The 14305-nt window shown below is 40.0% G+C and overlaps 1 protein-coding gene across 1 annotated transcript in view; it reads right to left on the bottom strand.

The window, feature by feature from the left end:
- The window catches only part of dia (diaphanous related formin 1), a 63024-nt gene continuing 48719 nt past the window's right edge, over nucleotides 1–14305 (bottom strand). The window contains exons 20-26 of the mRNA XM_028302832.1: nucleotides 13510–13628; nucleotides 12130–12265; nucleotides 11111–11275; nucleotides 10254–10411; nucleotides 7817–7896; nucleotides 2321–2399; nucleotides 1–1484 (exon numbers count right to left, since the gene is read on the bottom strand). Of these exons, the coding sequence (XP_028158633.1) occupies nucleotides 1463–1484; nucleotides 2321–2399; nucleotides 7817–7896; nucleotides 10254–10411; nucleotides 11111–11275; nucleotides 12130–12265; nucleotides 13510–13628 (759 nt within the window). The 3' untranslated portion in view covers nucleotides 1–1462. The remainder of the gene's footprint in view (nucleotides 1485–2320; nucleotides 2400–7816; nucleotides 7897–10253; nucleotides 10412–11110; nucleotides 11276–12129; nucleotides 12266–13509; nucleotides 13629–14305) is intronic.

Below are 14305 nucleotides of genomic sequence, written 5' to 3' on the forward strand. Positions count from 1 at the left end.
AAAAGCGCTTTTAAAAAGTGACTTTTTACATAAAATTCAGCCAATAGACCAAATGAAAAACTGGACTATAACTTAAATCTACATTTGTATTTCTATCTCTTTAATACTTCAAGGATTAGAGAAGGATAGCACCTTCATAATCCAATATGGCTGTAAGTATTTTTTTACAGGAGAGGTTTTAATTATTTTCGACTTTAACATATGTTTATGGTTCAAAATTGTATTGTGGCGATCATTCGCACTGTCCATGGTAATAGAAACTGACAATTTCTTAAATTGACATAGAACTTTACACAGGTATGTCGTAAGAGGCGACTAAGGGACAAATATACGAACATCAGGCGGACAAATCCTCCATTTGCCTCTGGTAAATTATAAAGGGGGTCTTATCACGAAGTGGAAACAGGACTTCGTTCGTTTCAGCCGAAAGACGTCCACTGCTGGACAAAGGCCTCCCAAGGATTTCCACAACGCCCGGCAAGCGTAAGGTCGTGGGTTCGATTTTTTTAAGTTATTTAAAAATTTAGGTTTATACAGAAGAAGACAGTTCCCGGTGTCAATGTTAATCCTGGATTTAACCTGATGGATGGATCAGGCCGAAGGTGGAAGCGAGCTTCACTCAGTATCCTCAATCACAGAGGAACTGGCTATCTTACCTCTAACTGCAGGAACACAACAATGCTGTTAACATTGTTGATATGGCGACAGACTTAGGTAAGATGGTGGTAGCTAGCCACGCGGACTTAGAACAAGCCCTACCACCAACCAAACCGAACAGAAAAATCTGCCCCCACTGGGAAACGAACCCGGGACCTCTGCGTCTGAAGCAGGTGGTCTTACCACTAGACCACAGAGGCGGTTATTGGGCATATTTAGCTACAACGGGGAAACCCTTTGCCTGGATCTAACCTGATGGTAAGTGACGATCAGGCCGAAGGTGGAAGCGAGCTTCACTCGGTATCCTCAACCACAGAGGAACTGGCTATCTTACCTCATCATCATCATCAACAACAGCCCTTTACAGTCCACTACTGGACTATGAGCCTCCTCCACTATAGTGGAGGGTTTTGCCATAATCCCCACGCTTGGCAGGCGGGTTGGAGATCGCAGTTTAAAAGATTGATGTTTTTTTTTTTAGAGAGCGCTGCTGCCCGTTCTCTGTTTGATGTGTAGTCCCTAAGTCGCCTCTTACGACACCCACGGGAAGAGTAGGGGTTGGTGACAAATGTATTCTACTCTGCCGTCACCATACGGCATCTACTCTGGTATAAATCTTTCGCCTTTTTTATCTTACCTCCAACTCCCAAAAACATAAGAAATCGCCAGTTTCTATTGACGCGGACTATTAAAGTTGAAGATACAATGTTAAGTGTGAGTCGGTTATGTCTTTTTGTTATGTACCTACAAACTACGTGCTATATATTCACTATTTACTAGTATCACTTGATATGAGCTTCGTTCGTCACGCGTTTCCGAGGAGTTCACTGCAAAAAAAAATCATTTTTAAAGTTATTTACAATTTTATCTTATTTTAGGGTGATATCGCCTGTTCGCGTCCAAGTGACGGATTACTCTTTAAAAAAGGGAAAAAACATATTTAGCAACACTGTAACTTTATTTTATTTTAGGGTGATGTCGCCTGTGGGTCTAGACAAAGTGCAAATTATAATCGCAAACCAGTCGAAAAGCCTCTTTTTTGTATGGGGTTTTGACGGATTCGATTTTCGATTCGATCAAAAAGTGCGTTTTGTCTAGGGGGCCTGTTCGCGTCCAAGTGACAGATTACTGTTAAAAATAGTAGAAAAAATTCATACCAAATGGAAAGCCTCCTCTGAATGCTTAAATGTAAAATAGGTGACACTCCTAATTAATTTCATTTTTTTAAGAGTGATCCGTCGTTTGGTAATAAATAATAGCAATATAGTTAACTGTGAATGAATTATTTAAGTATGATATACTTCTGCATCCCAAAAGTTGGGATATGAGGAGATACTAAAAAACTGTACCAAATACTGTATGTAAACTCATGTTCGCAATTAAAAAAAGGTTGGATTTGGACGCATACAGGTGACATATAACACAGAAAAAAATCAGAAGAACAGTGTCTCTAGGTCTTGTGCTTTATCACACTAATATTCTAAAGGCGAAAGTTTTTGAGTGTGTATGTTTGTTACTGCTTCACGTCTAAACGGCGGGAGCGATTTTAGTAAAATTTGGTATGGAGTTAGCTGACACCCTGGATTAACACATAGGCTACGTTTTACTGCGGGTAACACCGCGGGGCACAGCTAGTCCTTACATAAAAAATATATCAACTTACTTCGTTAGTTCCCTCGCGGTCATAGGACCGGTGAGTCCGGACCGGGAGCGGGACCGACTCAGCTGTGCTCTTCTTTCAGCTATAAATAAATAAATAAAGTTTAATACTAGGTAATGAATGCATAAAAAACATGCGAAAGATATGAGAACGAACTGCTATAAAAAATATAACATACTATAATATGCATTTCCTAAACATTTATGCCGATGCATAATAAATTCATATTTTTTAACAGATTTTACAGTTCCATTTACATTTTAATACAAAAAATAAGATACAGGGTGGGCCAAATTTTTTTGCAAATAGGAACGCTTGATATCTCTTAATAAAAAAAAACACATTGAAGCGCTCCATAGTGACTAAAAATTCAAGATTTTTTTTTTATAACTCTCCCATCTTCCACGCGTTAATGCCTCGAAACGTTTTTTGAGAAATCAAGCGTTGCTACTTGCAAAGATTTTTGGCACACCCTGTACATTGTACATATTTCAAACTTGACAGATAAGCAAAGCATTGTTCAAAATAGCTTTTGCCTAACTAAATGCCAGAAAGACTACAAAAAATACGAACGAGACAACATCAAAAGCATATTAATTTAAATAAGATAAAACTTAACTTTGATTAGATAATATTAAAAATAAAATAAGTACAAAAATACAAAAAAGTTTGGTTAAACCTTTTAGTTAATATTGTGTCGATTATTCTATAGAAAACTACATTATCATAGGTTTAAATAAAGACATTATATCATTAATGTATTTAGTATAATATGCATTTATTTATTGCAATATACTACAGTGGAAGACTGTCAAATAACGTCGTTCGTTGACCTTTAAAAAGAAAGTTGCAATATTGAACCTTATTGTCGTTATCTTAAGGTCCACAAACTAAAACTTTTCACGTGTTTATCTTTGCTAAGGTTTATTACTATGAACATTATTGCCCTTAACTTAAGGTCCAAAAACTACAACGAATTTTCACGTGCTTATCTTGGCTACAGGTTAATTTAATGGTGAACATTACTACCCTCTCTTAAGTTCCACAATCGCACGATAAAATTTGAACGTGCTTATCCTGATGAAAGGTTAAATTAATTTGAACCTTACTGCCATTTCTTAAGGTCCAAAATCAAACAAAAAATAAATGTTAATAGTTAAACATATAAAGCTAGGACCATTATGTTTGTATGACTTGTCTGTAGTTCCCCGGCTGTGGTGACGTGTCTCTCACTCGGCGCACGCGCCGGCCGCATTGCATTTTCGACTCTGTTTCCATTTACATTGGGGTTCATTTACCGTGCACACAGGTTCAAATACACTTATATGTAAAATATAAAATTGAGGCGATAGGCAAGAGTGGCATAACTCAATTTTTAAAATATTAATCTCGAGGGTTTTGAAAAATTTGTAATTTTTAATAAACATTCGACAAAGTTAGACCACTCTGTTCCACCAATTCCTTCAATTTATTCTATATAACAACTTAAAAATATGATAACTTAGAAATGTGCCTGTAAGTACAAAAAAATCTAAAAAAGCGAATGGAATACGTGATTCTGCTAAAATAAAGTAAAAACTGTGCGACGTCTAAAAATAAACGTTTTTTAGGTCGATGTTTGTCAGACTCAATAAGTTAAGAATCGAAATATTTTTTCTCTTTCCCTCTCCATACTTCACTCTCTCTCTCCCTCTTTTTCTGTAGTAAAAATGAATATCTGAATCGTTAACTATTTTTTAATGACTGCAGGGTTACTCTGAATAACGTTATTTGTAGTGATGGGCCGACTAGTCGCCGACTAGTCGGGAAAGCCGACTATTCGGCATCATTTGTAGTCGGCCGACTAGTGACGACTATTCGGCAAAATATGCCGATTATAATCGGCACATAAGAAATGAAATAAAACAAATGTGTTAAATAAATAAAACTCATAATCACCAAGATGATTGACCAAGGACGTGTTCCAACCACTTTTGAATTTCCAGGAAATCATCAAAAATATACGTGTGAAGTGTAACATTTAGGTACGTCATTTGTCCATACAAAAATGATGTCAGGTTTTTTTTTTCGGGGAAAATATGCATGGAATTGCATATCTACCTTGCGGGGATAGGGTAAGTAATGTGGGGCTCCTCTTACCGAAAGGATAAGGCAAACTACATACTACCCACTAAAATAATCCCTGTGCTCCGTCGATCGCCTTAGTGCGGGAAACCAGACGCAGGTTAGCGTCGCAGGTTAGCGCACCATCCCTAGATTGTCGACATTCCACTAGCTCGCACTAAGCGTTTTGGTAACTCTTTTATAATGCGAACAACTGGAATGCGATGGAATGCAAAAAAACTATGGGAATCCGGACAAAGCTGTACCCCCAGTGAAAAGGGATCTAACTCGACTTAGATCAAAATTGACTTTATAACATAATGTGAATCTCTGAAAAATTAGCTATTTTTGTATCTAATCGGTATGTTTCTACGACGTATAGAAAAGAAAATAATTTTGTGCCAAATGATACAAGTAAGGCTTTGTGAACCAATTTTGAGTTTTCTTTCGTGTATATTGATACATGTCTACTTTTAACAAAGTGTACCGGAGGCTTCTTTCAATTTTTTATTGTGTCAAGAGGTACGACTCGTGTTACTACTTTTTACACGATTGAAGTTGTTCAGATTGAATTTGTGATTAACAATATAAGATGACTCATATTAATATACACAAAAAAAACTATGTATTGTTGGTTGGTGAAAAAGAATGTAACTTAAAAATAATTAGAATCCACTCTAAAATTCTAGCCTTATTCCTTTACAATCGCCACTTATATCACTTTACACATAATTATTAGGATACTTAGATCGCTATTATGTTAGTTAGATCAGTTTACACATTTTTTTTCTCATCACAAAATTGGTGTATATTGATATAAGTAGAAATTTTTGGACGATTTACCCTAAATAACCTGAAATAATGATTCCTCATAGTGTAATTACTAATGTTTGTTTTACAACTTTTTCTAAAATTAAAGAAACAAAAAAATATCAACAGAAATGGCGTAAAATGTATCACTTTACACTTGTTAGCGGGTGGTCAATTCAGTGTGGTGTAAAATGATTTATGTCCCATTACATCACTTTACACGAATGTAAAGTTGCCGTGCATGGCGATATAACTGGGTTTTTATTTAATTACGAAAAAACTACATGCTATATTTCCCAAACTGGCACACTGCCTAATTATATTTAACATTACCTTTCACCTAAAAAATATTTCACCAAGTTATCTCTAATAGCGACGAAGCAGGATTTTTTTTAACTTCAAATGCGATTTCCCAAAAATCACCATTTTCGACTTAACTCCGTTTTCACTGGGGGTACAGAAAGGCATCAACTAACACAGTCTCCCCCGGCATTGCTCGCCTGCATAGCGGGCTCTGCCTATTCCGACGGTGGTGGTAATGCAGGCGGGGGTGCCCCACGCCCTCAGCTCGCTGACCATCACCGTGGAGTATCAGTAGGCGATCATTGTCATTCCTCTGACCCTTCCTGCGTCGAAAATGATGACATCTACCTTAGGTACTGCAATATATTATTTTCTCATATTTTTAAGAAATCTTATTTTTTAAGAAGTTTTTTCAAGTAATCTCGATATCTTTATTTCTTTAATAAATCTAGATATTATTATTTCTTTAAGAAATGTAGATATTAATCTTCCGACAACTAGGTATTAGAATGATCGGCATTGCCGATTAGTCGGCCGACTAGTCGGCAATTTGAAAACCGATTAGTCGGCTAGTCGGTTAGTCGGCAAAGACCATAGTCGGCCCATCACTAGTTATTTGAAATTTTGGATGGTACGCAAAGAGAGAGCCAGCATGAGCAACGGCGACAGATAGACCCGAAACTACGTAAACAGAGTATCGGAGTAGCCCTACTGTCGTTATTTCCGTATACAAGCATTTTGTTTGTATGAGGGCTACCGTAATTACGCACAAACTGGCGCCACTGTCTTAGCCATAAACGAGTGGCATTATTACTTCAAATCAAATTCTTCTGGATTTGCGTAATTTCAGATACATAAAGGGTCTTATAGAGGTTTACATAAAGCCATAACGAAAAAAAACTACCAACGTAGAGAGCGAGAGGGAACACTTTTCTCATCTCATCGTGTCTGACACGCGACATTGCTACGTGTGCGTACCTTCAATACGGTGCAGTATCGCATGAACCAACCCCTCCTCGTCACTCAAATCCTCTAGTGGTGCGTGAAATGTTGACATTTGATGTGAATCGTGGTTATAAGGTGGTTGGGGATCATTTACAATGAGCACAATCAATCAATTTAATATAAAAACCACAGTTTTTGGTCACTCAAAAATTTACTACTAAAATGGAATTACAAAATTATTGTTCTTTTATACTTCAAAAGCGTACTAGCTTTGAAGGAACCGAAAACGGGGTGTGTTACCCTATATTGTAATATTTTACTTATTTAGTTGATTTCATTATTATGTGAAAAATCACAATTTAATAACATTATTTCTTAATCCTTTTTCACTTTCTGTTAGGGATAAAAAGATAAAAACAGTATTTTAAAGTTCGTATGAACGGAATATTATGTTAACATTACATTATGTGCGCTCAGTGTAATTTTGACCCAAAAATGTTATTTCAAAATGAAATAATGGTTTTATGAATGCAGAAAAATGATTTTTACACCCGTACACAAATGATGCTTGCTTAAGTGAAGCAGCAACGCTATACGAAGTCGAACGCACAGGGTTGAATAGAGCTCTGTGATTGGTTCGTGTGTGTCACCCTGCCACTCAAGCATTGTCTATGAATAGGTTTTTGGGACCCTGTGCGTCCACGCGCACTGTGAGACCTCATAGTAATGTTTGTGAATACGGGTGTTATGATTAAGATAGATACTCAATGTAACTATTGCAACTGTGAGCATATTTTAAACCGTGAAAGTGAAAACTATTCTAAATTAAAGTATTGCCACGATAGCCGAACGGTGAAGGGGTCGGACTTGCCGACTCAAGAACCGAAGAACGCAAGTTCGAATCCCACCGCCGCTCGACTATTGTGGTGAGCCCACTCGTGACACAAGCATATTTAGCTTATCATGAGGGGCTAACGGGACTATTGGTAATAGGGATGTTTCCTGGGTAAAAAAGCAAGAGTTTTAATTAGTCCGTCAGTTAACTTATCAAAAAATACTCGACATCTATTTTTCACTTTTTCAAACTAATGAAAATGTAAAGAGATACAGCGCGCCAAAGTTCAAAAGAAAAGGCCCGTGACGTCAATGAGTGCTTAAAATTGCAGCACTTTGTGACGTCGCGCGGAACTTCAATGCACCATAACTTTGTAATGACAATTAAAAATATAGGTACGTGTCCAATATTTTTTTATATTAAAATTTACGGACTAAAAAATTTTTTTTAGGAAACTAACCTATTTTGGGCAATACAAATTAGTTTTACAATAACGTTCTCACCTCCAGCTACCCTCGGGTTTGCTTTCTTCCTCGGCCGTTCTCTGCTAAACGCAGATCCGCTCTGTAGCGCTTCCATCAAACTGTAAAAAATAATTTATTATTAAGAGCGTTTACGCGAAGCGCGGCGTTTCAAGGGGCATCATTGGAAATGATTCGCGCGCGGCGTTTTTTAATAGTTTTCAAATGTTTATAGCAAAACAATAACAATGAATTAAATATCGTTTCAAAGTAAATATTTTAAAGAAGATGTTGTTTTATTATATTAAGCTATTTTTATGTTGAATAAAGGAAGAATATTGGTGAAAAAATCACTTTGATTTTTGGGTATTTCACGTTCTTTTAATTTGTGATTTCTTATTGTAAAATGCTTAAATCTAAAAATTTTCTCAGATAACTATTTGCCCAAGGATCTATGCTATAGGATATAGATGTTTGTTAAATCGTTTTCACAGTATTTTTATAAAAATTTCAGCTTTTAAACTGACGCTAAAGTGGAAATTTACAAAACCTGTGTGGACTTATCTTGATAGAATTCTTAAATACTAAACTAATCGCAATATTTTCTCAATTAACTATTTAGACGACAAAATTGCCTAACTATTTATGCCTATAACATATTTGTAGTATTACTGGTTAATGATTGTAACGAGTTGAAAAAGTACTGTTTTTGCGCCAAACGGCGTAAACGCTCTTAAATTTATGTCGAAAAATGTGTTTAACAAAGGTTTTATTCTAAATACAGATTACAGGATAACCCCCCCTCGATGTGACGAAACGAGTCAACTATTGTGACTCGTCTCGTCACGTCATGTCGCGTCGTGTCGCGTAGTTTCGTAGTAGGTAGCCTCACGTCATGTAGCGTCGTGTACCGTCACGTCATGTAATATCACGTCTTATGTTGCGTTGTCTATAGCGCCATGTATGCATGCATCCTTTAGCGTCATATAGCGTCCTGTAGCGTTCGATAGCATTCTGTAACGTTACGTAGCGTCTTGTCGCGTCGCGTCATGTAGCAACTCGTCGTGTAGCGTCATGTAGCGTGGCGTCGCATCCTGTAGCGTTGCAAACTGGCATCGCGTCGCGTTGTGTATCGTCGTGTAGCGTCCTATAGCGTCATATAGCGTAGCGTCGCGTCTTATCGCATTGTGACATGTAGCGACTCATCGCCAGTCGTCGCGTTGTGTAGCGTAGTGTCACATCGCGTAGCGTCGCGACGCTCACCTAGGTAAATGCACTAACCTGTCCATAACACCCTCTTGCGCTTGATCCATATCCACAAACTGCTTGTACCGGTGCTGTCTGTCGCGCCTCTCTCTTTCTCTCTCTCCCTTATAGTAGCGTCCTATAGCGTCATGTAGCGTTATGTAGCGTCCTGTATCGTCGCGTCGCGTATTGTAGCGTTACGTTTTGTATAGCGTTGTCACGTTTTGTGTAGCGTCCTATAGCGTCGCGTCGTATCGCGTGATGAATCATTGTGTATCGTGGTGTAGCGTCTTTAACTAACCTGTCCATAACACCCTCTTGCGCTTGGTCCATATCCACAAACTGCTTGTACCGGTGCTGTCTGTCGCGCCTCTCTCTCTCTCTCTTGCTTCACATGTTGCTACCGAATTAGAACCTTATCCCCTTATAGTAGCGTCCTATAGCGTCATGTAGCGTCCTGTAGCGTTCTGTAGCGTCGCGTCATGTAACGTAGCGTCACCTAGCTTCGTGTAGCGTCATGTAGCGTCTACTAACCTGTCCATAACGCCCTCTTGCGCTTGATCCATATCCACAAACTGCTTGTATCTGTGCTGTCTGTCGCGCCTCTCTCTTTCTCTCGCGACATGTAGCGTCACGTTTTGTAGCGTCGCGTCGCGTCTTGTCGCATTGTGTCATAAAGCATCGTGTAGCATTGTGTCTTGTTGCGTTGTCTAGCGCCATGTAGCGTCACGTTTTGTAGCGTTGTGTCGCGTCATGTAGCGTCGTGTCGCGTAGCGTCGCGTCTTGTCGCATTGTGTCATGTAGCATCTTATCGCGTTGTGTAGCGTAGTGTCGCATTATGTAGCGTCGCGTAGCGTCTACTAACCTGTCCATAACACCCTCTTGCGCCTGGTCCATATCCACAAACTGCTTGTACCGGTGCTGTCTGTCGCGCCTCTCTCTTTCTCTCTCGCTTCACATGTTGCTACCGTAATTTGAACCTTATCCCCTTATAGTAGCGTCCTGTAGCGTAGCGTCGCGTCTTGTCGCATTGTGTCATATAGCGTCTTGTCGCGTGGCGTCGCTTTAATTAGCGTCACGTTACGTCATGTAGCGTAGCGTCACATTATGTAGCGTCATGTCGCGTAGCGTCGCGTTACGTCATGTAGCGTCGTGTCGCGTAGCGTCGCGTTATGTAGCGTCATGTCGCGTCGCATCGCGTAGCGTCACCTAGCTTCGTGTAGCGTCTACTAACCTGTCCATAACGCCCTCTTGCGCTTGGTCCATATCCACAAACTGCTTGTACCGATGCTGTCTGTCGCGCCTCTCCCTTTCAGCCGCGGCGCGCGCCTCGCGTGCCCTGCGCGCGCGTTCTTCCGTTTCCCGGATAAGAACGTTCTCTTGGTGGGCGGTCTGGGGACAACATATTGTAGGTTAAGCAACATACCTAAATATACATAACAAAAAGTTCACTAATCCCCGTTGACGGGGATTGTCAACGGGGAATAGTGGAATAAGCCTTACTGACTAACTGACCGACTGACATAGTCAACATGACAACGCACAGCCCAAACCACTGGACGGATCGGGCTGAAATTTAGCATGCAGGTAGATGTTATGACGTAGGCATCCGCTAAGAAAAGATTTTACGAAACTCCACCCCATCTCTGTTTACTTTCTCTCACTTGTATTTTTCTCACGTTCTTCCTACATCGTTTTTACTACTATACCTTCGCTCGCACTGTCTTTAATCTCCCCCACTCTACAGCGATAAATCTGTTGAGCTGTGTCATGCTCTGTCACGCCTCTCTAGCTTTCTCCCTGCATCTCACCGTAAAAAAGTCATCTATCTCCCTCTGATTCTACCTACATTTCTCTCGCTCTCTGAAGGATAAATAAAGACTTTATGTCTCTCTCTCCTCCAGCATATACCCCTCTCACTCTCACCGTGTCCCTGTGTAGCTAAAAAAGTAAAAATGTTTGTCAAAATGTCAACTCACCGTAAAGGCTTCTCTGAAAGTCTATATCTTCTTCCGTCTCGTTCTGCCGACGTCTCTCTCTCTCTCCCTTTATCTCCCTATCTTTTGTACGTGTCTCTAACTAATATCTTACCGTGAAAGAGTCCTTGAACGTCTTGACATCAGCGAAGAATTCCTCCAAAGCGTACTTCTGAGGGTCAAACACGAAGTACTCTGCTAGTTCCTTGTAAAGTGCCTCCATCTTGCGGCACATGGAATGAAGGAGGTCGCACTGAGAGCGCGCCTCTTTGGCGAATGGCTGGTGTGGTGTTAAGGGAATTTGTGCTTTGTGTTGTGGGGATAAGGTTAGTCTAATATAATGGGTTGGGACGAGTTTGAGACCTATTTATTTTATTTATTAGGACAACCAACAAGACAAACAGGCATACATGGAATTACTATAACTAAAATTGCTTAGAACTAAGTGTTGTCTTAATTAAAGGTCTGTTGTCCCTTTTATTTAGAGCAAAGACTTCTAAATTATACTAAAATGCATGCAAACAGATTTGCCGCTACGTCCACGTAGATACTACTTTTTAAAATTCAGGCGCGGATCCTGGTTTAACGGCTGCTGATAATGATGACATGAGGCCGACAAAAGTGACCGAGTATCTTCCGCCACTTCTCCGCACCAGCCCATATGTTGTCCCGAAGTGGTGGTAGAGCAAGCTATTTTCTTTAAGATTATTTGTAACTAGCTTTCCGCCCGCGGCTTCGCCCGCGTGGAATTTTGTCTGTCACAGAAAAACTATATCGCACGCGTCCCTGTTTCAAAAACCGGGATAAAAACTATCCTATGTTCTTTCCCGGGACTCAAACTATCTCTATGCCAAATTTCATCAAAATCGGTTGCGAGGTTTAAGCGGGAAAGCGTAACAGACAGACAGACAGACAGACAGACAGACAGACAAAGTTACTTTCGCATTTATAATATTAGTTGGGATTTGTATTGGAAAAAATTACTAACAATCGCGTTAGCCCCTCGTAGAGCTAAATAATTATGATTGCGTCACGAGTGAGTTCACCACACGAGTCGGCCAGTCCGACCCCTTCACCATTCGGCCATCGTGGCTTCAAATCGATCTATTGTGGATTAGAATTTGTAAAGGATACAGTCATCTTCTCATGGAACAGGTCGTCCGGACACTGCGGCACCCGTGAGTTATTGAGATCCGTCTCAAGAGCCCTGATGTCATTCTCCATTTTCTTGAGAGATTTCTGGAGATTCTCCATGGAAACGCGCGCCGCTCTGTGGAGAAGAATTCGTTTATTTTATCACAGAATAATAATAAGTACTACGTACAGAAGTTTTACTTCGCGAAGGTATTTAATAAAATGTATGCTCAATGTCATTAATTAATATGGTGTTATTTAGCCTGTCTCAAGAGTCAAGCACCATTTTGTTGACAAACGTCAGTGATCGGCACTGCGCCGAAGCTATAGGGCTGACTTCGGTAAAATGATGTGACGTGAGGTGCCAAACTGCGGAAAATGGCGGAGGAAATACATGATTTAGCACGAATTATCATGAATAATAATATTAACTACTTATTTACCTCTCAGTGTCTTGAGGCAACTTAAAAAAGTACATTCTGTGTTTTTATTATTATTTAGGCAGTTAAATACTGCACAGTATTTAGTACACCATTTTCTTTATTTTCTTCCATCATACACAAGAATACGCGTGCGTGAGTCAATGTTCGCTCGTATGTGAGGCCTTGTCGAATAGTATCCTGTAGGTGGGCCATCGTGCGTGTTTTGTTTTCGATGTGAACTCGCAGAGATGAACAGGCCTGATTTTATTCAAGGTGGACCGACGACATCATAAAGGTAGCAGGAAGGCGCTGGACGCAGGCCGCTACCAACCGGGCAACATGGAAAGCATTGGGGGAGGCCTATTTTCAGCAGTGGACGTCCTATGGCTGAGATGATGATGATGATTCAAGATGCAGAATCAGAAATGAGATCCATAAACGAACTAAAGTCGCTGACATAGCCCGACGGATTAGCAAGCTGAAGTGGCAATGGGCAGGGCACATAGTACGCAGAACTGACGGCCGATGGGGACGCAAGGTTCTGGAGTGGCAACCACGAGCCGGAAGATGTAGTGCGGGCAGGTCTCCCACTAGGTGGACCGACGATCTGGTGAAGGTCGCGGAAGGTGCCTGGATGCGAGCGGCGCAGGACCGGTCTTTGTGGAAATCCTTGGCGGAGGCCTTTGTCCAGCAGTGGACGTCTTTCTGCTGAAACGAACGAATGCGCTATAAGGCAATTATCACACTGCACCGCGATCCGCCGCGGTCCGCGTGGCGACATATAACGCGTTGTCAGTGTGTTGTGCCGCGCGTGTGTTCTATACAAACTGAGGTATAATGATATTTGCTTGCATAATATAATGATTAAATCTGTCGTCCCGCGTACCGCGGCGGAACGCGGTGCAGTGTGATAATCGCCTAACTGCAAACTATACAGACAGAATGACAAATAATATACCTGTCGATGTGTGGCATCTCTTCGGCGAAGGTCAGCGCGTCGGGGAACTTGTTTTCTATCGTCTCTACTAGGTAGTGCAGTAACGTCTGCTTGTTTTCTAGATCTTTCGTTGATGTTAACTGTAAAAATACAATATAAATACATGAAAGTTACATTGGGTTAGTATCCATATAAGTGACGAACGATTAGATGAACTGGTTTCGGTTATATCTTAGATGAAAGACGCGTGGAAAAGAGGAAAGAATAACTTAATTGATTTAGTGTATAGACACAACAAGAGTTGAATCCATTAAGATAAGAGAATTTATTTATTTATTTATTTATCAGAAACATGGTACAGAACATACAGGTGTCAGTAGAAACATGTTTCGTCTTGTCAAGACATGCAAAAATTTTAAGAAGTCAAATCATCTATTTTATTGAGAATTATAAATAATCAATTCATTCATTAAGATCTTAGAGAATCTAACATTAAGTTACATTTATTAAAAATTTAAATAAAGTCAGTTAGCAATAAAAGTGTCAGTGCCAATGCTATTTTTTTTTTGACGTTTGTTAAAGCCAAAGTAAGATACTGCAATCCAGCGAGCGCGCACATCACTACGCACGAAACTACCCCACTTGACTACCATTCCTCTTACCGCGAACATCAAATATTTGTACACGTTATTTCATGTTATAAACGCTGAGTATCGAAGAAACCGAGTTTCAATCACAAATACATCACATCTACACATGCAAAAAAGCTTAATCGAAATATGACATAATATAATATAATAGGCACTTACAGGGCAGA

The sequence above is a fragment of the Ostrinia furnacalis genome, unplaced genomic scaffold, assembly GCF_004193835.3.
Source record: "Ostrinia furnacalis isolate ACB-3 unplaced genomic scaffold, ASM419383v2 OfSCF1161, whole genome shotgun sequence".
NCBI lineage: Eukaryota > Metazoa > Arthropoda > Insecta > Lepidoptera > Crambidae > Ostrinia > Ostrinia furnacalis.